At 40.9% G+C, this 26,740-nt stretch overlaps 1 protein-coding gene across 3 annotated transcripts in view; it reads right to left on the bottom strand.

Annotated features, from left to right (window-relative positions):
- Positions 1-26,740, bottom strand: part of ABCC8 (ATP binding cassette subfamily C member 8) — a 65,504-nt gene that overhangs the window by 9,442 nt on the left and 29,322 nt on the right. For all 3 annotated transcript variants that reach the window (XM_035120206.3, XM_088653295.1, XM_088653294.1), the window contains 13 exons: positions 20,308-20,340; positions 18,343-18,378; positions 16,604-16,702; positions 15,344-15,428; positions 13,888-13,968; positions 13,298-13,435; positions 12,172-12,297; positions 10,068-10,167; positions 8,644-8,891; positions 7,091-7,257; positions 4,727-4,796; positions 3,119-3,276; positions 1,855-1,947 (listed from right to left, as the gene is read on the bottom strand). In XM_035120206.3, coding sequence (XP_034976097.2) covers positions 1,855-1,947; positions 3,119-3,276; positions 4,727-4,796; positions 7,091-7,257; positions 8,644-8,891; positions 10,068-10,167; positions 12,172-12,297; positions 13,298-13,435; positions 13,888-13,968; positions 15,344-15,428; positions 16,604-16,702; positions 18,343-18,378; positions 20,308-20,340 — 1,434 coding nt within the window. The remainder of the gene's footprint in view (positions 1-1,854; positions 1,948-3,118; positions 3,277-4,726; positions 4,797-7,090; positions 7,258-8,643; positions 8,892-10,067; positions 10,168-12,171; positions 12,298-13,297; positions 13,436-13,887; positions 13,969-15,343; positions 15,429-16,603; positions 16,703-18,342; positions 18,379-20,307; positions 20,341-26,740) is intronic.

Genomic DNA, 26,740 nt, shown 5'->3' with positions numbered 1-26,740 from the left:
CTTTGCTGAGAGATTAGAATCCAAATGTCACTTCTACTGCATGCAAGGCAGCTGAAACGAAGTGCCTAAATATAGCACATGAAATAGCTTGACAACAAATAAAACACAGGAGCTGTTAAATGCTTGCTTCTGTCTGGGTCAGAAGTATATCAATTATTTTGAATTGAATTTGCCTGCCTAAATTCTGAGCTTGTGCTACCAGGCAGCAATTTCAAGGTGTCAGCTTGCCTTCTATAGAAAATATCAAAGGAAGTTCTTGTTCATGCAAAGCTCTGTGGAGTCCTGTGCTAATGGTTACAAGGACATTTTTAATCTTCTCAACTGGAGAAGGTTGGAAATTACACACACACGTCATGAGTTAAATACATAATGGAACGTGGTTGACTTAATTTTCCCAGTGGTATAGAAAGCCAATTAGCAGGAGCTGATTCTAGAAGCCTAATTAATATATGATAATCATAGTAATTAAAATATATATAGAACTAATTTTGCTGCTTATGTTCTTCCCAGCCTGTCTATACAACTGAAAATAGCTAGCAGGCTATGATGGCACAGTGCAAGTCAACACAAATGCTGTAAGATGGTGCCCTTGTGCAAATTGAAACAAATGGAAACATAGTGCTTCATGTCTAATTTGGCTCTTTCCCATTTTACGCCCTCTTGTTGCTATAGCATTGGGGCACCAAGGGAGAAGAGGAAACACACCCCACAACCAGTGATATTGATGTGCTAATTTGGACTGTTTTTCCTAAGCCAGAATGGGGAACCTTTTTCAGCCTGAAGGTAACATGCTGTCACGGTCAACCTTTGGAGGTCACATGCCAGCCATGGGCAGACAATGGGCAGAGCAATCTACAGTGGAACCATGACTCTTAAGATAGGAGGCTGCATTGGAGCCATGCGAAAGTCAGTGGTTTCTGCCCGCCCACAGACACCTCTTTCCAATCTCTATCCAGGCATGCAAGAGGCATTGCCATAGTTTAAGGACACATTCAGGCAAAAATAGAGCAAGGTGGTGAGGAGTGCTGCCTGGGAAGTGTCCCAAGGGCTAAACAGAGAGGCTTGTCTGAGGGTTTCCACCCCAGACCTAAACTTTATAATTTCCAAAAAAAAAATGCTGCGATGAACGGTGTTTGTGCCATTCACTGACACAGACAGTTTGTGCCATTTAGTTTTGGCAAATGGACAAAGGTGGCAGGAGTTGCTTAGGGAAGAGAACTCACAACTTCCCCAACCCTTATTCCAAACTAGAGCCATGTGGCACACAGCTCACCCTGCTCAAATTCTACATCAATTCTTTTTGTGCCAAGATACGGGAACAAGACTGCGGAACATAGGACAGGGCAGAGCTCTGTCCATTCTGACTTGCAGCAGCTCTCCTGGCAGAGAGAGGTTTTCCCCATCCCCTGCTACTTTATGCTTTTTACCTGCAGATCCCAGTGCTGCAGCTGGGACCTATTACGTACAAAGCAGGTGCTTTGCCATTGTGCCATGGTCCCTGCACCAGGGGAATAGTGTGGAATGATGTCATTGGCATGTGTGAAGTTTGGGTTTTGATGTGCGATGGATGAATCAATGCTCACCCATGTTGAAGGTGCCCTTAAAGGTACTAGAGGAAGACTACTCTTGGGCACTTAAATATATTACTCATTTCTTTAATGTGCCTTTTAAGCACTATGGTAATATAAACAGCAACATTATTATTTAGAGTCTTATGGGGCTTCTTGTGATTATCTATACTGTACTTACCAAATTCTTCATGCATAAATAGAGTGAGGCAGATTATTCAGCACATAACTACAAAATTCCTTGCAGTTTTGGAAAACCCTTACAACTTAAAAACAAAACAAATACCTGAATGCTCGTATAGTTGTTAGACCTTCCATAGTCTCTGAAAAATGAGAAAGTAATGGGAGCTGGGTACTGTCATCCAATTGCTGCAGATCCCTGAAAACAATGTTTTATTTTTAAAAAGCAGTCAGTTTTCCCCCCATAAGAAATTAAGCTTTATTTACGGGGTGTTTAATTTTTATGCAACTGTTAAATTGCAGAAGTCTAGCCAGGAAACAAACTGGCAGTCTAAGCCTAAAATGGTACCTATTCTAAAGAGTAAAAATAAGGCAGGAGCTACCAGGAAAAGCAAGATGATAATCATTAATTCAAACATGGGCTAGATGTGCAATCTTTTCCATTTGTACTTTTACATAGACTCATATATCTATATATAAATGTTCCCACTGAGTGCACGGAGGTCACAGCCTTGCTCCTTAACCGCTGAACCAAATTGCATCAAATTAGGACAAAGCGTACCTTGCCCATCAGGGAGGGATCTGGGATAATCCCCCCCCCCAAAACCAAACCTTTCACACCTAAAATAATGATTAAACACAAAAAGTGGTGCCCAAATTAGACACCAGCAGCAGAAAGTCTGAAGACTCCAGCAGCATCCAACAGAAAGACAGATCACACGCTGCTGCCTCCAAAGCCGCACCACCAGATGACATCACAAATTTCCACAGCAACCAACAGAAAACAGGCTTTTGCAGCAACAAGGCCCAACATTGCCCAGCAGACTGAATAGGCTGCATCAGACTAGGCCGCTTTGCAGACTAGGCTGCGTGGAGGTAGGGGCCTGCCTGGGGGGGATGGGGGGGGCAAATAGGGGGCAGGGATAGGTAATGGGTCAGAGCAGGGTGGGGGGAGACACAGGGATGAAACCTGCCCTCTCCATAGTATCTCACCTTGGCTTTGCAGACTAGGGCAATTTCCATACTAGGCCAAGTGGAGGTAGGGGCCTGCCTGGGTGGGGGATGGGGGGGCGAATAGTTCATAGGTTGGGACAGGGTGGGGCCAATCACAGGGATGAACCGGGGGATGGGGGGAGGAGGGACAGAACAGGGTGGGGGGAGACACAGGGATGCACCTATGTAAACATAACACACGAAAAACGGGGACTCTGAAAGTGAGGGGAGTCTGAAGTGGGACTCTGAGGCTCCATTTAACAAACTGAGCCACCGCAATGCGTGGCAGGGCCAACTAATACATAATTACAAAGTCATATACCTACATATAAACAAGCCATTTTTCATACACTGTGACATACTTGTGAAATGCTTACCTTGATGCTACTCTAAAGTATTTCTGGATGAAATAGCATATGACAGCAAGAGGAACTAGAGCTATGAGAAACATAGGTGTAACATACGAAATCACACCAAGAGCAGATAAACAGAGCAGGGTAGAACGGCTCAAGCACTCCAGGGTGGCGGGAATGTGCTAAGCAAATAAACACACAGAATAAATCAATAAATATTAAGTGCAATGAAAATAAATCAAGGCTACCATGAAATCAACAGTTCCTTTTGCTCTTTCTTCCCTCTTTCAAAACAAGTCCATGTATGGTGCTGAATAATTAATTTTATATTTGTGTTTGATATGTGGTTTTTAAAAATTCAATAAATATTTAATAATTATGATTATAATATTCAGTAAAAGGACTGTAGGATTTTGGTGAGACTTTGTATAGCTTCATTGCTCAGGCAGAAACTAGTCAGCATGAATTTTTAAACAACTAATAGCACAATTAACAGCACAGGACTGGGCTGTCAATTGGGAACCTCCTGAAAGCCCATTAGAAAATTCAAAAATTGAATACCATTCTTATTTTAATATGAATAAGCCATTAATTAGTGCTGTGTCTACATTCAGTATTCCTGGGTTGAAAAAGTTAGGGCTGCCACTGAAGCCTGTTACTTCTGAATTTGTGATAAACTGCTTAAGAGAAATATTGGGAAGTTATTCCTACAGTGAAATATGATCATAAATACGTTGCAGTTTCTGAGTTAAATTTGCATGAGGGCAATGGTACTTAGTGTGGCGAATAGAGTCATGCACATGGGAAAGCAAGTCCTGCAGAAGATTGAGGCACAGTTCAGTATAAAGCAAGTAAGCAACATATTGCCTGGATTCAGATGTAATGTGAAATAATGTGAAACCATGATTTCTCCAGCTCAAACCTGCCAGATAACCATGGTGGGGTTTTCTGTTTTTTTGGGGGGGAGGGGGAACAAACCAGGGTCTGGAATTGCGGTTTGAAATTAGAAGAAACTGGAATTCGCATATTATTTATTATATCTGAAATAACAGACAACTGACAAGCCACAGTTAGGGCCATTGTGGCTGCTTCACCATGAATGCAGGAGTGCTTTTTGAAGCAGAGTCCTGAGCATATGGGAAACAAAAGCAGGGCTTGTCTTTTGGACACCAGGAAGCTCATGCTACAGTGTGGATTCTTAGTTTAGCACAAACCATGGTTTTGTGTTCCTTCTGAAGCCAGTCATTGTCAAGCTAATGGAAATGGGCTGATGGGGGGGAAAAGACAGCCACAGTTTTAGCCAAGGTACTTTGATGTAGCTATTCAGACCCTGAAGGTATGATAGGTTCTTTATTTATTTTTAGTATCAAATTGCATTGTCTTGTAATGAGACATTCTCTTTTTTTATTTGTTCTAAAGGGTTTCCTCATGGAAATTTATATTAGTTATATAAAATGTTCTGACAGCATTGCTACAATGTATAAAATACTTCAATATCATTCCCTAGCAACATTATTCATATTGTTCAACTATAGTCTGAATATAGTTTGCATTTAGATTATATTTTGCACTGAATGTCACTGGAAGAAATCAGAATTTACTTTTAGTGACTATTTTTTTTAGTGTGCCTACCTGGTCAATAGTGTTACAATCGGCTGAAAATCTGTTCAAGATACTTCCCAGGGGCGTTGTTTCAAAAAACCTGTAACACGCAATTGACACCACCAAGTTTGATATTGAAAGAAATTTAAAAACTGATTTAATGTCTATTTCAGTTATTTCTGAATTAGGAACAATACCAAACTTCACATAACTCTATTTAACACTGGGGAATGAGAGGCTTTTGTGTTATCAAATAAACTTCATATAATTCCTGATTATTAAACTACTATCAAATATATACACATATTATAGAAGTATGACTCATTCATCAGATTCAATTCATTGCATAAATTGAATGATACAATTAAATTGAGAAACTGTTTTCTATTCAAAGATACAAATAATTGCATACAAGTAACAAATTATTTGGAGGTCAAATGAATAGCAAAAAGTGAAAAAGTGTAAGCTTAGCATGATATTAATGTTTTATTAAATGACAAGGTATGATAGTTCTAAGACTCCATCTACAAATTCAGAGGAAAGCACATGGGAAGATTGTATGGCTTCAGATTGCAGTTGGGAAATTGCACGTCTGAATTCACCCTTCATCTAAAAATATAGCATGTTGGGGAGAAAGCACAATAGTCTAGAATGGGAGCATTTCATTTACTTTCCATATTTTATGCTACAGCCCATCAAGTCAGTTATCTCTTCATTAAGTATAAGCAGGAACACAAAATAATAAATACTGTATACTAAACAAAGAAAAAATCGCCTCTTCCTCATTACTCATGCTATGTTCCCTTACAATTAGAAATCAAAACTCTAATCAGGCCTCTAGTGATTTTTGTGCAACTCTGTAATGCAACAATTCCCTCTCTGAGGCCTGTAAAAAGGCACCATGTTTCATGAGGATGGTAAGGATGAATTTGGTGGGAGATTGGTCATTGACTTGTTAACATAACATAAATAAATGATGGCCAAACATTTATTGGGTTTGGAAAGAAGGGAAATGTTATTCACCCATCATCTAAACAAGAATATATTCTCAACTGTGTATCTCTGTAATATCTGCTCAGTAAAAATCCCTTTTAATATGTTGTTTGAGATATAAAAGGTCTCAGGAGTTAAAAACCAATTCCAAATAAACCTACAGTAATCAAACAGCCATGGTAGTCTCTATTTTTCTGAACTGAAGAGTGAAACATTAGATTACTCTTCAAAGTAGAGGAGATTAAAGGAACGGAATATCACAGTGTCCATTGGAAGACTGTTGAGAGGGTCAATGGGAAGATTGTTGCAGCAGTAATAAGTAATGGGCTCAATGGGACTTTAGATGCTAATACACATTAGCATCTCAAGAGGGAGTAAGAACCCTTGGATCTAATGTTAGGTTCCAGAGTTAATTATCTTACTCCCTCTTTAGATGCTAATGTGTATTACTTCAAATGTTGTTATGGCACCCCCCACCCTATAGATAGTAAGATGGGGTAGACAGTGTGGTGGCTTCTAGTTGTTGCTGGACTACAATTCTCATCATCCCTGACAATTGGCCATGCTGGCTAGTAGTCCAACAACATCTGGAGTGCATCACATTGGCTATCCCTGTGAAAATATATATCACTTCATTTATTTCAAAATGCATCAGCCCAGCCCTACTGAGCTTTGGAGCTCACTCTGTTGAGTGCACCTGTATGTCAAAGCCCCAGCCTGAGAGCATGCAACACTGACTGGACATAGATCGGACAAGACAACTATGGCAAATAATAGTTGTTACAGGAACATCTCTTATAATACACCTAGAGCTCTCTCCTTCTAACAATTATATGAATTGCATGTGTAGGGGACTGAAGTGACTGATCTTTTTAGCCTTTTGCTTCCTTTCAGTGCCATAATTTTATGATTCTATCATAGTGCAGTGTAATATGTAGTTGGATTGAGATGGGGATATATATATATATATATATATATATATATAAAGAGAGAGAGAGAGAGAGAGAGAGAGAGAGAGAGAGAGAGAGAGAGAGAGAGAGAGAGAGAGATTATTGTGGGACTAGATGAAGACGAGCAAAGGCATACTGATATTTAGGGTTATGAACTATGGATTAGGATAGGATTACGGTATATTGGATAAGAACTCTGGGTTAGAATAGGATGCTGAGAAGGCCATTCATATGGTCTATCAATGTCTTTGTTTGCTTAGTAAAAGCCTGTTGTGACAAGAAACTACAGTATGCTACTGCGGTTCGCCCTTGGGACATTTGGGTGCATCAAAAACAAAACAAACAACAATTATTAATCATTTAGGTAGAACTACATATGAAATGCTATCTTAAAATTACATGCAACACTGTTATCACAACATTATCTTTGAATTTCATGATAGTAGAATACCTCATTGGGGCCAAAATAATTTTATTCAGCAGAAAACAATGTAGTTTCTTGGCAACTTTTAAACCAGTCCATTCTACTGCTATTGATGTTACAAGACATAATATAATTCCAAGGCAACAGAGAATGCTGAATATTCTTGTATAAGGAGAATGATTAAACTTGGATTCCTAAAGAAGAGGATGGAGAAGGAAAACGGTGAAACAAAAAACACAAAACTTGTCAGGATTGCAGGATTAACTGTAGGGTATTTTACCATTTACCTGTCTACATAGCCATGGTACTCATTTCAGTCTCTCTTGATATTTATGAAAATAAAGCATTTAGCACTTAGACTTTAGGTTTGCTAAGATACAGTATATAATTTGACAATGCTTGAAATACATTTCAATGACTATAGCAGAAATGGGCTAGTATGCATATCTAGTTGTTACTCGTACTTATCCTCAATCACTGTGCAGAAGAGCAGACTATGTCAGTCCATCAATGGAATGGACTTCTGCTTCTGCAAGGAGACAGCCTCTTCCTCTTCTCCCCACTGCTGTCTGCTATGTGCCCCACAAGTCTCCTCTGGAGCATTGGGGATATTTTAGAGCAGATTGGGGGCACAGTGGGGAGGAGGAGGATCAATTGCACAAGTAGAAGACTGCTTGTGCAGAGTTTGGATATCACCCTAAGAGTTTAAATAAAATAGACTGCTTATTTATAAAACACAAATTGCCAGTAATGATTCAATCTCTTTTATTATTATTAAATAATGCATGCATGACATCCGACTCACAGGAACAATTAGTCCCTGAATGAAACAAGTAACTTAATTATGTTGATCTTCTTTGAATTGATTCTGTCTTTTTTATTAATACAGACAGAATTTCCATGCCATTGCATTGCAATTTACACAAGATATAATCCTTTAGTTTAGGAATAATGGTTGTACAGGAAAATGAAAGATTTTTTAGAAAATCTAATTGTAATGGTTGCTTCAATTCTTATCTCTTCTGATGAGATTAATTATGATTAATAGTGATGTAGAAGGGCAACCCACATCATGAGGTCATGCCATGAAAGAATTTCAGTAGATGTTTACAGAAAATTGTGAGTACAAACACTGATATACCATGTTTGGTGGCAGCCCTATATATCAACATTCAAAATACTTGTGCTCTCTTGTTCGCATGACGAAATATGTGCTTTTATAGATTCATAAGGCAATCCTAAAATGTCACTCAGAAGTAAATCCCATTGAGTTCAATGTGATTTACTCCCTAGTAAAATGGTTGAAGACTGCATTGCAACAGTACTCCAGATGCATAAAATACTTCTTTTTAAACCATTTTCAGCAGCTAGAATGCTACATCCCAGGAAAACAACAACATAGTAGTACTCTCTATTCATGCTATTTTTCAAGGACCACATTTTTTGCAGCCTTTAATTATAAAAATGTAAACAACTTCAGAGGGCATATGAATTTTGTATAGCATGTACCTGAGCAGAAAACTAGGAAGATATTACTTTGCATCAAGAGATCAGTGTTCGGATCTTAGAAGGCACCATACCTCACAAAGAGAGCAGTTCTTCCCCGTGGGCCCCACCTTGAAAGCAATAGCATCATATGTCCACTGGGCCAGCCAGAAGTCAATGGACACCATAACAGAATGCTTTAGGAGCTGTGAAAGAACCAGCAAAGGCAAGAGTAGGAATCCTGCTGAGCTAAGGTATTTCCCACACGCTCGCCAAGGCATCTTTGCTCTTTGGTGAAAGACAGAAGATAGATTGTCGTCGTCATCACTTTCTGGAATTTCATCTGTAAAGGAATATTGTACTGTAAAATAATCCTCCTAGGAAAATCTCACCTTTCTCCCCCTCATCTTTATGTAGTGCTAACAGTATGTTAAGTCCTGGAAAAACAGGACTAGCATTTCTTGCCCATAGACCACAAACAGCTAACTTGCGGCCTTCAGGAAGTTGCTGGAACAATTCCCATCAGCCACAACCAGCATGGTCAGTGCTCCATAGGGGAAGCAGGTCCCATTTCTCCACTTGAGGCAAAATGGGAAGTGCTGCCTTGCCGTCGTTGTCTGCCCTGCTGCCGCCAGAGCAGCAGTACTGGCTAATGGCTGACCTAGCCCTGATGCTCAAGGATAATGTAGTCCAACAACATATACAGTAGACGGCTAAACTACTTCCAGAGGTGATCTAGCATGTTTAATCTTTGCATTTTTATTCACAACAAGACCCAAGTTCAAGGGGACTTACTAGCAAGCAAGTATGCAACAGATTGCAGTTTTCTTCCAGTTTGTCCGTTTTGCTCTATGCATGGTAGGTGGGGTGAGTACACACATAAACTGAAAACCTCCAAATATTATGTAGATATTTTCAGGTGTTTTGTACGTATATTCAAATGTATACAAAGGAGTATGTAAATGTGGACAGACTAGAGTAATGATACAAATCTAAAGAGAGGATATTTTAACACATCTACGCTGATTTTTACATAACATGGTGGCTTAAGAATTCTATGATAGAAAATAAAAGCTCTACAAAAAAATTTAAGTAAAATAGTAGAAGGTCTGCTGACTAGCCATTCATTATTCTCACATTACTCTCACATTTAAAGAGCATTTAAATTATTTAACAGATCTTCAGAATTTTCTTGGGACACCATGATTTATAGATGCATGGAGTAATCCAATCTTAGCAGTCCACAAGAAAAGTGACCCTTGTATTACTTCTGAAGTCTTTCACAATGAAATAAATACCTACATATGCATGAATGTTCAATTATGGCTCTAACGTGCAGTTAAAATTAGTTCTGCTGAAACAAGAATCTCCTATTAAACTTGTGCTAGCAAACAAAGAATACCTTCGACTTGTACAGAAGCAGTTCGAAAATAATTTAAAGTACTGGTGTTGTGAACTATTGTCAAGGACAGAATGACAAGAATTATTCAGAAAAGTCCTGTTTGGAATACAACTTCACCTTCATCCTCTTCTTCATCTTGGAGAAGAGTTTCTCGAGAATGCTTTGTCCTTTGGTGGTTTGTCCTGTCTAACACAGCTTTCCGTTCAATTAAGGTCTCCTATAAAGCAGGAGAAACAAGTGACACTGAGTGTACAGGTTTTTTTGTTTTTAAAGGTTTTGTTTCCAAACAATTATATTTTCAAATCAATCTGCTGTTAGAAATGAAGCAAGCGAAATGCATTTAACTGTCATGAATTAGTAATCCCTTATGTATACACACACCAGGCTCTCAAGATAGGCAATGCCATCTATCATTTGAGGGTGATGCAGACATAATGGCAGCTCAGCCATTAACTAAGATTAAGGGATCAGGATATGGGTTTCAACACCAGGGTTTGGAGCATCACAGCTAAATTCAACAACAATCAGATTACACCTAGCTATGGCAAAGAGGGTGAGCATAATTCACAAATGAGCGATAATGTACTGAGTAAGAGAGAAAGCTCTAGCTAATAGCGATAGTTACTTCAGGTAACTGATAGATAGATACCGTAGATAGATAGATACCGTAGATAGATAGATAGATGATAGATAGATAGATAGATGATAGATAGATAGATAGATAGATAGATCAACTACAAAGGCCTGTTGGCACCACACCTCTGATCATCCTGCTTCTATTCAGTATTCACATTTTAAACATCTTTCCCAATATGTAAACATAATCCGGGACACTGCAGAGCAAACTCCCTTGTGCTAGTGTGCCTTTATGGATGGGGCAGAGGTATCCTGAAAGGGTGGTATCTCAAAAGGGTGGTGTCCTGCCAGCAGTCCACATAATGCTTTGAAATGGGGGTGTTGCAGGGGTGGGGAGGGGCTGCCCAGGACCCACGTATTCCCAAACTGGTTCCACTGCATCACATGATGGCATCAGGCTCAATTTGGGCTTGATTCTTGTGCCACTCCCAGGTTGTTGCAGCAATTTCCATCCTGCTGCGTTCCACCTTTCCTGGTATATGCTGCAGGGCTGAGGTCCTACCACTCTGTTAAGCTCTAGTCAGAGGCCATGGTTTGGATTGCATCCTAAGTCAACCAATTTCTTCTTCTTCTTCATATGTTATGACCTTACTTTTATTTATTATGGTCAAATTTATTTACCATGGACATCTCTTTGGGAAGGTTGATTCAAACATGGTTTCAGGTACAGACCATACAGAAGAATAACACCCCCCTTGCCAAATTGAGTGACGAAGGATCATTGCATAACTCCTGATATGTGCCGTTAGAGGGGGTTAGGAACAGGAAAGCCACATTCTGGTGGCTTCTGCTGCTGCAGACAGGCGAGAAGGTGGACTTCATCTCTGCAGAGGCCTCTGTTGCACCCACAGGTGAATGAGAAGCTATCTCTGGGTAGGTTTGGTTTACCGCTTACTTGATATCAAGTGTCCTCCCATTACTAGTTTCTGAGGCTGCATGCATGTGATGTTGCCACAATGCATATTGATCCTGTAGTTTCTCGACAAAAACTGCTGTTTGATGTGTTTTTTCTCAAACTAGCTTAATCTGACTAGAAAACTAGATGCAGAGAAATTCATCTCATATATGCAGGTCAGCACATATGTGCAGATGGCATCTTAATGAATAGGAGGGGTTTTTTGGTGTGTGTGTGTTCTGGGGACACACACCAAAAAGATCATACACACCAGGGGAATGCATTCCCAACCTTTCTCATGTGAACAACACTGTGCAACTGTGGCTTGAAACACAGCAGGGGGAAATTACTAATGTGAACATAGCTTCTGTCTGGCAGTGTTCCTGCTGGCAGTAGCTGGTGTATGGCTTCAAAACAGGCAATGCTAGTGATGGATCTATTTGATTCAAAGCTAGTCCATTTGTCGGAGGAGGTTCCGATCTGGACCCTTCTGCACCCCCAGCCTGCCACGTCTCTACCTCCAACCCTGGTTGGCAAAAATGGGATGGGTTTGGTAATAGATCCCCCACTTTGTTCTTCCCTGCTGGGCTCTGGACTGTCCTGCTATTCATTTGAATTTCATTTATCATTCTGTATTTTTGAACTACAAATGCTTCAGGTAATGTAAACCTAAAGAAAAACAAAACTGGCCTTCTCCAGATCTTGGTCCTGTCGATTCATGAGTGTTTTCCAGTGTTCAAAGAGCTCGGATTCTGATTTCTGAATATCTTTGAGAGTGCCTTCTCTTTGAATGGTACCAGCTTTCATTGCAATAATCTGAAACAGTTTTAAGATGTAGCGTGTCAAAAAAGTCTGTTCTTTTTTATTATAAAAAAATCACAAATTAAAAGCTGCTTCAATTGGTATACATGTTTTTAACTCTTATTTAATTCCTGCTAAGTTTCTTTCCTTTTTGATTATATATTTATTTTACTTGCTTAAAGGAGGGCTTGTTCTCTCTCATCCAAAGATAGTTTTAAACTTCACTTAACTTGTGAATGACAAGCAGAATTAAGCTATGTGTTAAAATTTATTATTCTAATAGGTGAACTTGTTTTGAGCGTGCAATGCCACTCTTTTTAGAAAGTCTACCGTGGTGCTTTAAAAGGAGCTGTCTTTCAAATTGTGCTTCGTTCCTTTCTTTCAGGTCTACTTACATACTTAATCTTTTGGCATTTTTATGGGCTGAACCTAAATGCCATTGACAATGGTCCATTTTATCTTTGTCATAAGGTATATACAATATTACCTAAAAATTGTCTATGACAGCTGCAAGCACACCAAGAAGCTGCTTGCTTGAACACCCTGGAAGTAAATGAAATGTCTTAATCACAAGTAATATGGGAAATAAGAGTCCCTTCCCAAGTTCTGCTCCCATATTTAATGGTCATTGGACTTCAACTCCCCACCAGCTCCAGAAAGCACGACTAATGGAGAGGATTGACATGATTCAGTGAATGATTCAGCAGCCTCTGGAGGGCCACAGGTTCCCCACTCCTGAAATAAAGTGTGAATTGACTCCAAGACTTGCTGTTACATTACCTATGATGGGGTCACCAAGGGCTATGGCAATGCAAAGTCACAAAATATAAATATTTAACCAGGGCTGTAGAGATGTTAGGACAGCACATAATTAAATGCCCATTTCATTGAAATAAGTTCTGTTTAAGAATGGTTATCTTTGGTTGAACCAGGCATGCAAACATTTACAAGCAGGGTGTGAATATTAGCAAATCACGTTTTTCTTTTACGGTATATTCAAAGAAAGCTTCATCACCCAATCAGCATGGGGCAGATACTGTAGTTTGTGGGTAACCAGAACAACAGTCCTCTTGTCATTTCTTAGCATATTCAGGATTCCTTCTTGCATGAGGTGGTCACTCAAGTGAATATCCAGTGCAGAAAAAGGATCATCCTAACCAAGACAAAATATATACTCAGATATTTCCTCAGTAATGGTGCACTGTTACTTTTGCAGGAAAAGTAGCTTTTGTTTTGTCATATTTTTTATGTCCTTCCAGGAAAGGCGGAACCTTCCATATGAATCCTACTATATGAATGAAAACAAAACTTTCTAGATGTGCAATAAAATAATGTAAAATAAATTCACATGAATTCTCCCCCCCCCCAAAATTGTTCATAGATTCTGAGGAAAAAGATGCTAAAACCTATCCCTGCTCTTACATCACTGTACCATCCATTCTGGAATACTTATAATGGTCTCATTTCCATGGTGTCATATCACTGTATTTTGAATATTAATTAATATAATATCAGCATTGTGCAGGTGGATGCCTATATGCGGGCAATACAACAGAATTTTGCAAGCCTCAGTTTAGAGAGTGGATTTAGTTATGGCCAACCTACCAGGAATACAACATTTGTGTGTTGGTAGAGAGCTCTTGCCACACTGATCCGCTGGCGTTGACCTCCAGAAAGATTAATGCCCTGGAATAAAAGACAAATCAATTCAGTTTGAAAAGCTGTATAATCAGTTCTGAAGCATCATTGCTCAAGTTTTGCTTTCATAAATCTTCATATGGGAGTTTATCAAGTGACTTTGAAAACGATAGACAGAAATACCAAATGCTGTTAAACAAGGCAGCCAGTACTGTATCTTCATTCTCATTCTTCAAAATATTTACCCTATTGTTAACAATTTACAAATCACTTTTAAAATACAAGTGTTTCATCAATGACTTTCACAATAGCTCTTGAAGTCAATATGAGGAACTATGTCTGCAACAGTTTGGGGAACTTGTGGCTCTCCAGATGTTGCTGAACTCCCATAATTATTGACCACTGACCATGCTGGCTGGGGTTGATGGGAACTGGAGTCAAACAAAATATCGGTCACAAGTGCCCCATCCCTAATGTGATATAATGACTTGACTAAGACTCTTAAAGCGGGGGTGGGGGGGGGGAAAGAGATTCTAATGCCCTCCATATATTGCAGGGGCACAATTCCCATTATCTCTGACCACTGGTCATGCTAGATGGAGGGTCACAGGTTTCCCATCCCATGAGATATGGATCTGTCTCATGTGTAAAAATCCAACACTTTATCCCATTGTATTTTGACAATGTTATCTCTGAAAACATATACTGCTACAAGATGAGATGTTATCTCTGCAACAGAAAACCTTGTTTGTGCAGCTCATTTGCAATGCTTTATATTCTTCCTGTCCTATCCTTGGTGTTTCTAAGACTTTTCTCCAAATCTTGTATGTTGCACCTTAGCTACTCTTACCGTAGTTTTCTTGTGTTCTGTGTGAACTTCCCTTACAGACTATGCTTCTATCTCATTCCTTCAACTAGATGTCTGTATCTCATGTAGGAGATCCAACAAGCCAATAATATCTGCTTTGTCTTTGATTATCAGAACACCCAATAAGTTTTTCCCCAATTCAACTTTGTCCCCAACTGAAATCCTGTTACTTTCTCATATAAAAAGCAGCAGCTACCATTTATTTCTATACATAGCCTGCATCTTGTTAGTTCCTACTTAAATTAGAATGTTGAAAAATATCATTCACTAATACATGCTAGATTACTAAAATTCTTATTTTATTCAGTAAATATACACCTCAAATACAATATTTCAGTGAGATCAGGAATGGTGATTACAGATTGGAAACCCTCCTCCCCTTTGTTAGATGAAACGTTAACATTGTTTCAGACATGTAAAGAGTTCAAACCAATTATATCAATTTGCTTTCCAAATTGGTTTTGTCAAGTAACAGTTAGAATTTCAAGAACACATGACAAGTTTGGGTGCTTAATTAAAAAATGAAAACAAAACATATTGCATATGGTCACTAACCCTTTCTCCAACCTGTGTTTGGTCTCCATGAGGAAGTATGTCAATATCAGGCTGAAGAGAGCAAGCATCAATTACTGCTTTGTACCTGTGGAAAACAGAACTGGTAATTGTTAATTCACCTAGAGACTGCCTCACAAGCACATTTTACCTGCTTTTAAGAGCAAAATTAATCAGCTGGAGAAGTCACATGCTGGAAAATGCATGTTTGCTAAGCACTAATTGTTCTAATGGGAACTCTGTTCCAGGCAAATAAATGCCATTTTAGCTAATAATGCACTCTACTACAGGTAGTCCAAAGGTTAGAAATAAATGAAGCATTCCCTGGTTCTGTTGCTGGGATCAATCCTCTGAGGAGATGAAGGGCTTATCCACACTTCCTCTTATCCCACTGCTTTTCCCCAGGGAAAATGGCTCTTTAGCACTCAATAGGAGCAAATGGTAATTGAGTTTTCTTGGATTATTGTTTCTTCTGATGAAGAGCTAAAGAGTGGGCTTTTCCTGGGAAAGAAGTGTGGTAAGGGGGAAACTATGTGGACCTGTGCTTTCTAGGCAAGTGGAAGTGTGGATGAACCCTAACATACATCTACAATGCAACCCTTTCCTTCTGATTCATGTGGGTACAAATCATACTGCCAGACACAACTTTCAACATATAGCAAGGGACTATGAGACTTTGAGTAGGAAGCTGAAGGGCCTTGGAGCACAGGCATTTCTCTCATCACTCCTTCCTGTTGAACACTGTGGCCCAGAAGGAAAATACTGAAAATAAACCACTGGCTGCACAGGTGATGTAGTCAGGAAAAGTTTGGTTTCTTGGACAATGGTCTCTGCTTCCTTGAGGAAGGACGTCTGGCAAGGGATGGGTTGCACCTCACATAATGCTGGCAAAAAGTCTCCCCACACAATTGGAGCATGCCATCTGGAAAGCAGATTCACATATTGAATGACTTTTGTGACACACGGAAATGTTTTTCAGTTGCTTCCTTGTGGGTGATGTAATGCTTAGATTGGTACTCGGTCAAGAAGGTGTGTTATACCTGCAGTCAATACTGAACTTTTAAGGAACGATCACTGCTCAATATAATTGAATGTTTTAAATCATTACAGTTCAAAGACCGCCACCTCTGTCATAACAATTCAACATTTGTACTATGTAACCAGGAGAGGAGTACTGTCAACAGCAATTAAAAATGTTCACTATAAGGGTGGTAAGATAGACATACTATTATTTGCATTTACAAGGCATTTAAGTACACTAACCTTTGTGTATTAAAAGGGCTTTCAAAAGTGATATTTTCTTCTACAGTAGCATTTAGCAACCATGGTTTCTGGGAAGCATATGCCACCGATTCTCTTTTCCTGGAAACAAACAAACAAAAAACCACAGAAGGACTTTGTTTTATTTTACTGAAACAGACATGGAAATTATTCTTCATTAATGTATCCTTCAATGTCTTATTTTAAATATCTATTAATATTCCATCTCTCTCCTAAAAAAAAGATATGTTTTAATAAGAGATGTGTCCCTGGTAAAATGTTATTGTGCTTAAGGTTACAGTCAGGTTAGCCTGTAATAGCTTTAATTTCTGGTTTTTGTATTACAAAAAGCATCTTTTTTGGGGGTAGCAAAAGCTGTTTTAAGTGACTCTAGATTAATATTACATTGCCCTATAAATATGAAGGATACCCTAGTGAAAAAGGTTTTACCTAACTCATCCTTGAGTCCCCAGCTGTTGTTGGACTACAACTCCCACCATCCCTAACTAGCAGGACTAGTGGTCAGACTCAACTGAAGGGACTATTGGACCATGGTTTTTCAGCATTTTTTTCTGTTACAGAAAGAGCTCTGAGTTGTTTTCAGAGAGGAAAATTGCATCCACCACCAAGCCGGGCGCACTTGCATTTGGCAGTGCAGTGGTCAACAGACGTCGGGGAGTGAGGATGCTCCTGAAGAGGTCTAGCAGGTGGCCAGATAATATTTTGGCCACCAAAGCAGCTGAAGACTCCTGTGGTGGCAGCTGGGCCTGGAAAAAAGGCCAAAGTTTTTTGAGCTGCAATAGGAGTTGGGGAGCCTCCCTGTGGTAGAAAAATGGCTCTTACTAGTGCCTGGCATAGGAGCCAACCCCTAGGGGATGAGATCCCTCACCCCCCAATAAAATATTTAAGGGCCCCCCAAAGTTGATGGGCATTGCCACAGCACTTTTAAGGGATCCTGTGCATGCTACAACAACTTTCTGGGGGCAGTAGCTTTGCCTGGAAGCCAGAGCTCATATTACCTGATAAGCCCAGGGAGGCATACACTTAGATAGCCTGATGCCATGGCTTATACCACATGTTGTACTACATGGGCTGCCAGATGCCCTGGTGATTCAGCTAGGCAAGGACGACCTGGTTGGCAGCAAGGGAATAGATCTCATTTTCACTGTAGCCACTGAACTTGAGGCCCTGCATGTGGGACATCCTAAAACGCACAGGCAAGGTGGGCTTGGATCTCATAGGTGCCACAGAAGAAAGTGAACAACCCAATGTTCCACAGAATGTCTCACCTGGGGGGCCAGGTAATTCAGCCCCCTAGCATTATGTTCAGTAATGCGGATCTCTACAGGCCTGATGGCATGCACCTATCACTGATGGGAAATGAGGGTTGGCTGTTGGACCTCTACTGGGGCCTATGTGATTGGTTGCAGATGTGAGAGGTGTGGTGGTGAACAAGCAAGGTGGGGCTGACTCAGGTAGTGCAAAAGGCATAGGACTGGATCCTTAGTCTAGGCAAAGGGGGTGGGATGGAGCCCTACCCCTTTCCTAGCTCAAAGAAACAGCATACCCCCGTAAAAGAATCCAGGAGGAAGGATTCTATCTAAATGCCCAGATGGGGGGGGGGGGGCTAACAGGCTGTAGAACTCCCCAAATGACATCCCAGAAGGATCACCAGGACTGGATGTGGATCATAAGGTGATTCATAACCCAGGATTGACCCTGAAGGAATAATTAACCAGTACCTGGTTTCAGTGTCAACAGCTGTTTCTCTTTCTGGGCTGCAGAAAAAGGTACAGTATATCATAAAATGGCAGTATTAATGCATTTTTGCAAATACTTTAGAGATGCCTGAGTTCTAAAATCAAGAGAAGTAAATAAATGACATATACATTGACAAATTATATATAGATGCAGTCATGGGAAAAAGAAAGTACACCTTCTCTGAATTCTGTGGTTTTATATATCAAGACATAATAACAATAATCTGTCCCTTAGTAGGTCTTAAATTGTTATTATGTCTTGATATATAAAACTACAGAATTTACTTATTACCCCGGGTCTCCCCCGCCACTCTGGGCGGCTTCCAACACACATCAAAATACATTAAAATATCACAGACTAAAAACTTCCCTAAATAGGGCTGCCTTTAGGTATTTTATAAATGTCAGGTATCTCTCTGACCTCTAATGGGAGAGCATTCCACAGGACAGGTGCCACTACCGAGAAGGCCCTCTGCCTGGTTCCCTGTAGCTTTGCTTCTCGCAGTGAGGGAACCGCCAGAAGGCCCTCGGTGCAGGATCTCAGTGTCCGGGCTGAATGATGGGGGTGGAGACGCTCCTTCAGGTATACAGGACCGAGGCCATTTAGGGCTTTAAAGGTCAGCACCAACACTTTGAATTGTGCTCAGAAACGTACTGGGAGCCAATGTAGATCTCTCAGGACCGGTGTTATGTGGTCCCGGCGGCCGCTCCCAGTCACCAGTCTAGCTGCCGCATTCTGGATTAATTGCAGTTTCCAGGTCACCTTCAAAGGCAGCCCCACGTAGCGCACATTGCAGTAGTCCAAGCAGGAGATAACCAGAGCATGCACTACTCTGGTGAGACAGTCTGCGGGCAGGTAGGGTCTCAGCCTGCGTACCAGATGGAGCTGATAGACAGCCGCCCTGGACACAGAATTAACCTGCGCCTCCATATATCTATACATTTTCATTTCCTATTCAGTTATGACTGTGATTTGACTCTCCCCACTCTACTGTATCAATTATAACACAGTCTTCTGGCAATCATTTGAATAATAGTTCACTTTGTTGTACAGGTACATTTATGTTGGTTGATTTGGGGGGGGGGATTTGAATCTAATTCACACTTTTAAAACCTCTCTTCAGAAAGCAACTTGTAGAATCAAGATACAATTGTGATAGAGGGCTTGGTACTATATATACATAGGTGGTTTTCTTTCTTTCCTTTTCTTTTTCTCCTCTTCTTTCTTCCTGCCTTGTTTTTTATTGTATCTTTTGTTGAAAACTTGCAATAAATTTTAATATATACCATAAGTTACATTCCAAACACACTGCTTTGGAATTAATCTCCATGTTAAGCATGTTTCACATGTGACTTTTTTGTATTTTAGTTTATAGGTGGGGGGGGGGGAACTGATCTTCATCAGTGTACGATACTATGCATGAAGATATTGAAACTGTCTATTTTGCTGAGCAAAAGTGTCTAGATATCATCTCATAACTAGGATAAGCTAGGGAAGAAAACTAATAGGCATGATGAAAACCCCAGGAACTGGGAAATAAGTAATTATCTATTTCCATCTCTGCAGGAGGTGGTACACGGACACTCTTCAGAAAAGCAGTGTGAAGCAGAGGAGCTTCGTCAAAGCAAAGTGTGTACCTTTTGGTATCTAGCCTTTTAGGCTAGAAGACTAAGGAGTGTTATAATTAAAATAAATACATAAGTAATAACTATTCCAACACATGCTCATCTGCCTAGCAGATTCTTTCATTCCATTTGGGATGTGTAAATAAGAAAAAAAAAGAAATGTCAAGAGAGCAAGAAAAAATAAGTAAAAGCTGAAATGTTTAATAAAGAATCATTTCAGAGAGCTAATACTGTAAAGCCAAACTGTACAGTACTTTGTTTCTATGCAGCGCAATAGATTTACGATATCATGATGAACAAGAATCATGCATATTACTATACCTGACATCTTCCCCTGTCTCACTGTCAGGAATGCTGCATCATCAGTAAAAAAAGAAAAAAAGAAAATTGTTCATACAGGTACTTATGAACCGTTTGCTCACAGGAGGATTAACGACAACATTCTACTTTACATGTATGCCGCAAAATATTTTTCATAGAGTTGCTTCAAATTGAGGTCAACAGCATCTTACTTCAGGCCCTTATATTTTAGCAGTCAACCTGATGCAATATGATCAACCAGTGCAAGACTCCAGTCACATGGATATTTAGTACAGTATATTTAGTACAGTACTTTAAAAATGTTCATGTGAGCTGCAGTGGAATAATACTTGCATTAAAGACTTAAAGTTGAACATGAAGGAACCCTCATGAATCCTAAAAGTTTACATTGCTGAGTTATGCCAATTCTTGGTGGGCTTGATATATAGTGTGATACAGCAAACTGAGAATGCAAATTCTATGCTGAGAGTAGGACTTGTCTAAAAGTTATTAGTGCGGGTTCCAAGCAATGGACATCATATGGAGAAATTAGGTTGCTAATACCTACATTTAAGTATGCCAGAGCAACATACTGTATATCCAAACTATGGTTCCATGGTGAAGAATGATGTAGGTACCATATTTTTTAAATAGGACCCTAACCACAAAGAACCCATACAGGTAAGTCATCCCCTAATGCCTGCTGTTACAGGATATCTCTTTTGTAAATTTATTTCAACCAATGTTGAGAGGCATGCTTTTCCATTTTGCAACTACTCCTCAGAGAGTAATTGCTTAATTGTTGTTGTTGTTTAGTCGTGTCCGACTCTTCATGACCCCATGGACCAGAGCACGCCAGGCACTCCTGTCTTCCACTGCCTCCCGCAGTTTGGTCAGACTCATGTTGGTAGCTTAGAGAACACTGTCCAACCATCTCGTCCTCTGTCATCCCCTTCTCCTTGTGCCCTCAATCTTTCCCATTTTCCAGGGAGTCTTCTCTTCTCTTGAGGTGGCCAAAGTATTGGAGCCTCAGCTTCAGGATCTGTCCTTCCAGTGAGCACTCAGGGCTGATTTCCTTCAGAATGGATAGGTTTGATCTTCTTGCAGTCCATGGGACTCTCAAGAGTCTCCTCCAGCACCATAATTCAAAAGCAGGCATCCCCAAACTGCGGCCCTCCAGATGCTTTGCCCTACAACTCCCATTATCCCTAGCTAACAGGACCAGTGGTCAGCGATGATGGGGATTGTAGTCCAAAACATCTGGAGGGTTGAAGTTTGGGGGTGCCTGTTCAAAAGCATCAATTCTTCGGCAATCAGCCTTCTTTATGGTCCAGCTCTCACTTCCATACATCACTACTGGGAAAACAATAGCTTTAACTATACGGACCTTTGTCGGCAAGGTGATGTCTCTGCTTTTTAAGATGCTGTCTAGGTTTGTCATTGCTTTTCTCCCAAGAAGCAGGCGTCTTTTAATTTCGTGACTGCTGTCACCATCTGCAGTGATCAAGGAGCCCAAGAAAGTAAAATCTCTCACTGCCTCCATTTCTTCCCCTTCTATTTGCCAAGAGGTGATGGGACCAGTGGCCATGATCTTGTTTTTTTTTTTGATGTTGAGCTTCAGACCATATTTTGTGCTCTCCTCTTTCACCCTCATTAAAAGGTTTTTTTAAATTCCTCCTCACTTTCTGCCATCAAGGTTGTGTCATCAGCATATCTGAGATTGTTGATATTTCTTCCGGCAATCTTAATTCCGGCTTGGGATTCATCCAGTCCAGCCTTTCGCATGATGAATTCTGCATATAAGTTAAATAAGCAGGGAGACAATATACAGCCTTGTCGTACACCTTTCCCAATTTTGAACCAATCAGTTATTCCATATTCAGTTCTAACTGTAGCTTCTTGTTCCACATAGAGATTTCTCAGGAGACAGATGAGGTGATCAGGCACTCCCATTTCTTTAAGAGCTTGCCATAGTTTGCTGTGGTCAACACAGTCAAATGCTTTTGAATAGTCAATGAAGCAGAAGTAGATATTTTTCTGGAACTCTCTAGCTTTCTCCATAATCCAGCGCATGTTTGCAATTTGGTCTCTGGTTCCTCTGCCCCTTCGAAATCCAACTTGCACTTCTGGGAGTTCTCGGTCCACATACTGCTTAAGCCTGCCTTGTAGAATTTTAAGCATAACCTTGCTAGCATGTGAAATGAGCACAATAGTGTCGTAGTTGGAACATTCTTTGGCACTGCCCTTCTTTGGGATTGGGATGTAGACTGATCTTCTCCAATCCTCTGGCCATTGCTGAGTTTTCCAAACTTGCTGGCATATTGAGTGTAGCACCTTAACAGCATCATCTTTTAAAATTTTAAATAGTTCAGCTGGAATATCATCACTTCCACTGGCCTTGTTATTAGCTAGCATTTGCATATAAATATGATCAATAATTTAGTTTTACTCCATTTATTTTTTTAAAATGATAGTGTTTCATATGCTATCATATTTTATAATACCATATAAACCTATGCTGCAGAGCCAAGCTATCAGTTTATTACCAGTGATAATAAAAAAGCTGATAAACTGACTGACAGAACATAAGATGCATTTTGTTGCATTAATTTACAAGGAATCACTTATCCAAACTAAGCTAAGTAATGCATGTTTGCATTAACAAATACTTAAAGAATAAAAGGGACTTGAAATTTGAAAAGCTTTATTGTAACCCTTTACAATAGAGAAGGGTAACAAATGTGTTGTCTTCCAGCTGTTGTTGGACCACCTCTGAGCCAACCCAGCCAGCATAGCCCAAGGTCAGGGGTGATTGGATACCTCCATGGGCGTAGGCAGGGGGGGGGGGCAGGAGGGGGCAGCTGCCCCCCCCAGAAGCAAAAAAATTAATGTATTTTACAGACCATAACCAGCACTTTTCCCCTCCAAAAACTGAAGTGGAAAGGGCTTTGCTTTAGCAAGAGCAGCTAAGTCTCCGCTTGCTGGGGGGGGGGGGACACAGCAGTAACAAAAACACATCAAATAAAAGCAAAGTGGCTACCAGTAGTTAAGCAGTTAAGACAATGGAGCAGATATCCCCAGGCAAGATTCGATAGCTGACCATTTCACCCTATTGTTCTTAAATGGGAGTTGTTAATGAGCATTCAGGAGCATTAAGAGTTCTATTGGCGATTTAATGAGGGTGCAGACTCAGAGGATTCAATTTGACTAAGGTGGCTCTGCAAGGCTAAAAAGAAGTGAATAAGAAAGGGAAATCAGCCCTGAGTGCTCCCTGGAAGGACAGATCGTGAAGCTGAGGCTCCAATACTTTGGCCACCTCATGAGAAGAGAAGAATCCTTGGAAAAGACCCTGATGTTGGGAAAGATTGAGGGCACTAGGAGAAGGGGACGACAGAGGACAAGATGGTTGGACAGTGTTCTCGAAGCTACGAACATGAGTTTGACCAAACTACGGGAGGCAGTGCAAGACAGGAGTGCCTGGCGTGCTATGGTCCATGGGGTCACGAAGAGTCGGACACGACTAAACGACTAAACAACAACAAGAAAGGGGGGAGGCTGTAGCTTTGACAGACACAGTGATGTTTATAAAAAGCATTGGTGTTCCAGTCTGCCCCTCCTCCTGCATCTGTATAATGTAAATCAGGGGTGGCCACCTCCCAAGAGACTCTGATCTACTCAGAGTTTAAAACTGGGGGTGATCTACCCCCTTTTGGGGGGTTCAGGTCAAAGCTGCTGAGTTTTTTTTAAAGGAAGGGAAGCCCTGTTTTTTTGGGTTTAGGTCAAACTTGTTGAGCTTCTTTTAGGAGGGAGGGAGGCCCATTTTTGTTTAGGGCTTCAGGTCATAGTTCAACTTTTTTGAGGGAGGAGGAAAATTTTGGGTGAGCTTTTTTTTAGGGGTGCCAGTGACCTACCAGTGATCTACCACAGACATCCAGTGATCTACTGGTAGATCACAATCTACCTGTTGGACGTGCCTGCTGTAAATCAAGCAGAGAGAAAGCTGCTTACAAGGCTCCTGTACATGCAGAGTTCCAGCATCACAGCGTCACCCAGAGGCACCCACAAATATGAGTTATCCCTCTCTCTATTTCTTCCTTCCTTCCCTCCCTCTTCCATCCTTAATAAAATACGGGGGGGGGCAGATAAGCCCCACATAGAAAGCCCATCAACATGGGGGGATGACTCTTTCAAATACGGTATTTACCAGTAATTGGGGGGGGGGGAGAGGCACCTAGGCCTCTAGGAGTTGGCTGCTATGCCTAGGAGTAGGACAATTCAAGAAAGCAGAACGATGCATATGGTATGGTAATATATCAATAGAATCGTAGAATTGTAGTCGGAAGGGACCACAAGGGTCATCTAGTCCAACCCGCTGCAATGCAGGATTTTTTTCCTAAGGTGGGGCTTGAACCATGGTTGAAATATTATGCTGATATGCAGCAACACCTTGGAGCCGTCGTGGCTGCGGCCATGCCTTGCCCAGCCCTCGCCCGCCCTTCCACCCCCTCTCGCCTGCCCGACCCTCCTGTCCTCTTGCTGCAGAGTTATCCCTCTCTCTATTTCTTCCTTCCTTCCCTCCCTCTTCCATCCTTAATAAAATACAGGGGGGGGCAGATAAGCCCCACATAGAAAGCCCATCAACATGGGGGGATGACTGTTTCAAATACGGTATTTACCAGTAATTGGGGGGGGGGGGCACCTAGGCCTCTAGGAGCTGGATGCTATGCCTAGGAGTAGGACAATTCAAGAAAGCAGAATGATGCATATGCTATGGTAATATATCAATAGAATCATAGAATTGTAGTCGGAAGGGACCACAAGGGTCATCTAGTCCAACCCCCTGCAATGCAGGATTTTTTTCCTAAGGTGGGGCTTGAACCATGGTTGAAATATTATGCTGATATGCAGCAACACCTCGGAGCCGTCGTGGCTGCGGCCGTGTCTTGCCTTGCCCTCGCCCGCCCTGCCACCCCCTCTCGCCTGCCCGACCCTCCTGTCCTCTCCAGCCAAGCAGGGTAGCCGCCAATGTTACCAGCCCCAGAAGCACAAGGTGGCCGCTGCTGCCGCTGCCACGATGTCATCAGGCCCGCTGGCCCTTTAGCCCCTCCCACTTCGTGGCCCCTCCCCTTCCGTGCCTTGGCCCCGCCCCTGAACGACCATGGCTTGCCCCCCCTAGTTTTGATCCTGGCTACGCCCCTGGATACCTCTGCTTTGAATCATCCAGTTCATTTAATGGCTCTAAAGTTGGACTTGGCAGAATTAATGCCCCTGAAGTCAAAGGGAATGGTTTTATGTGGGGGGAAAGTGAGCAGCCCCTTATTGGAACAGGAGGGAGAGGGCAGGCAGAGAAAGGATTCTATTTTTATATTCACTTTTATTTAAGTGGAGAGCAGGCGGTGGGGACAGGAACAAGGGAGAAGTGGGAGGGGGAAACAGCTATGGAGTGAAGGGAAACAGAAGAGGAAAGATTTAGAAGAAATTCAGAGGAAAAAAAGATTAGCGAGAGCAATGGTGACTGGCTGCACTTCAATCAAAGGCAGGAGCAGAACTGGATGCCTGACTCTCAAAAGGTTGCTGCTTGCCTTTTGACCACTAGGTGGAAGAACTAACCCGCTCTGCTGACTTTTCACTGAAAATGGGGGGAAAGCTAATAAAAAGCTATTTGGGTGTAAAAATTATATAAATTACACTTGCTGATTGGGGAAGTACATACAGAGGTATTAGAAATTGTATTTTCTATTGTATACCTTAATAATAGACATAGCTACAAAGTGGATAGGAACGAATTATAACAGCAGTATGTTCATACATGATTTTAGAGACACTGTCAAAATATATATATAATAAAATTTATATTTATTGCAAACTGTCATAAAAAAGAACATCATAAGGATATATGATTTGGTCACTGGAATGGAGATGTAGCTGAGAAAACAAACTGCAATGTGAACTGCTGGATTCCATAGTGTATTTTCTTTCAAATTACGGTAACTGAATGTTTTAACAAAAGTACTGACAAAGAGAATATTAATTGTGAGGCAATTATTAATAGACCCACAATGATTTCCTAATTTAAGATAGTGCTGATTCTGCATAGAACATACCAGCACAGGCATAGTAAATATAATTTCAAGCCAACAGTTCTGCTTTCTTTATATGTAGTTTCTGTATACGGTAATTCTCCAGGCTCTTAAAGCGGTATTCTTGAGCTTTGGCTGAAATCAGTAGGGTTTACTTACAAATATATATGTTTAGTATTAGGGGCTGTTTGCAGCTGCATATACATGGAAGAGGTAAGTAAGGCAAACTGATGTTCTTAACCAGGCATAGGCAAACTCGGCCCTCCAGGTGTTTTGGGACTACAACTCCCATCATCCCTAGCTAACAGGACCAGTGGTCAGGGATGATGGGAGTTGTAGTCCCAAAACATCTGGAGGGCCAAGTTTGCCTATGC

The sequence above is a fragment of the Zootoca vivipara genome, chromosome 1, assembly GCF_965207765.1.
Source record: "Zootoca vivipara chromosome 1, rZooViv2.hap1.1, whole genome shotgun sequence".
In the NCBI taxonomy this organism is placed as follows: Eukaryota; Metazoa; Chordata; class Lepidosauria; order Squamata; family Lacertidae; genus Zootoca; species Zootoca vivipara.
Note: the sequence above shows the minus strand (reverse complement) of the source record. Positions and strands in the feature narration are given on the sequence as shown.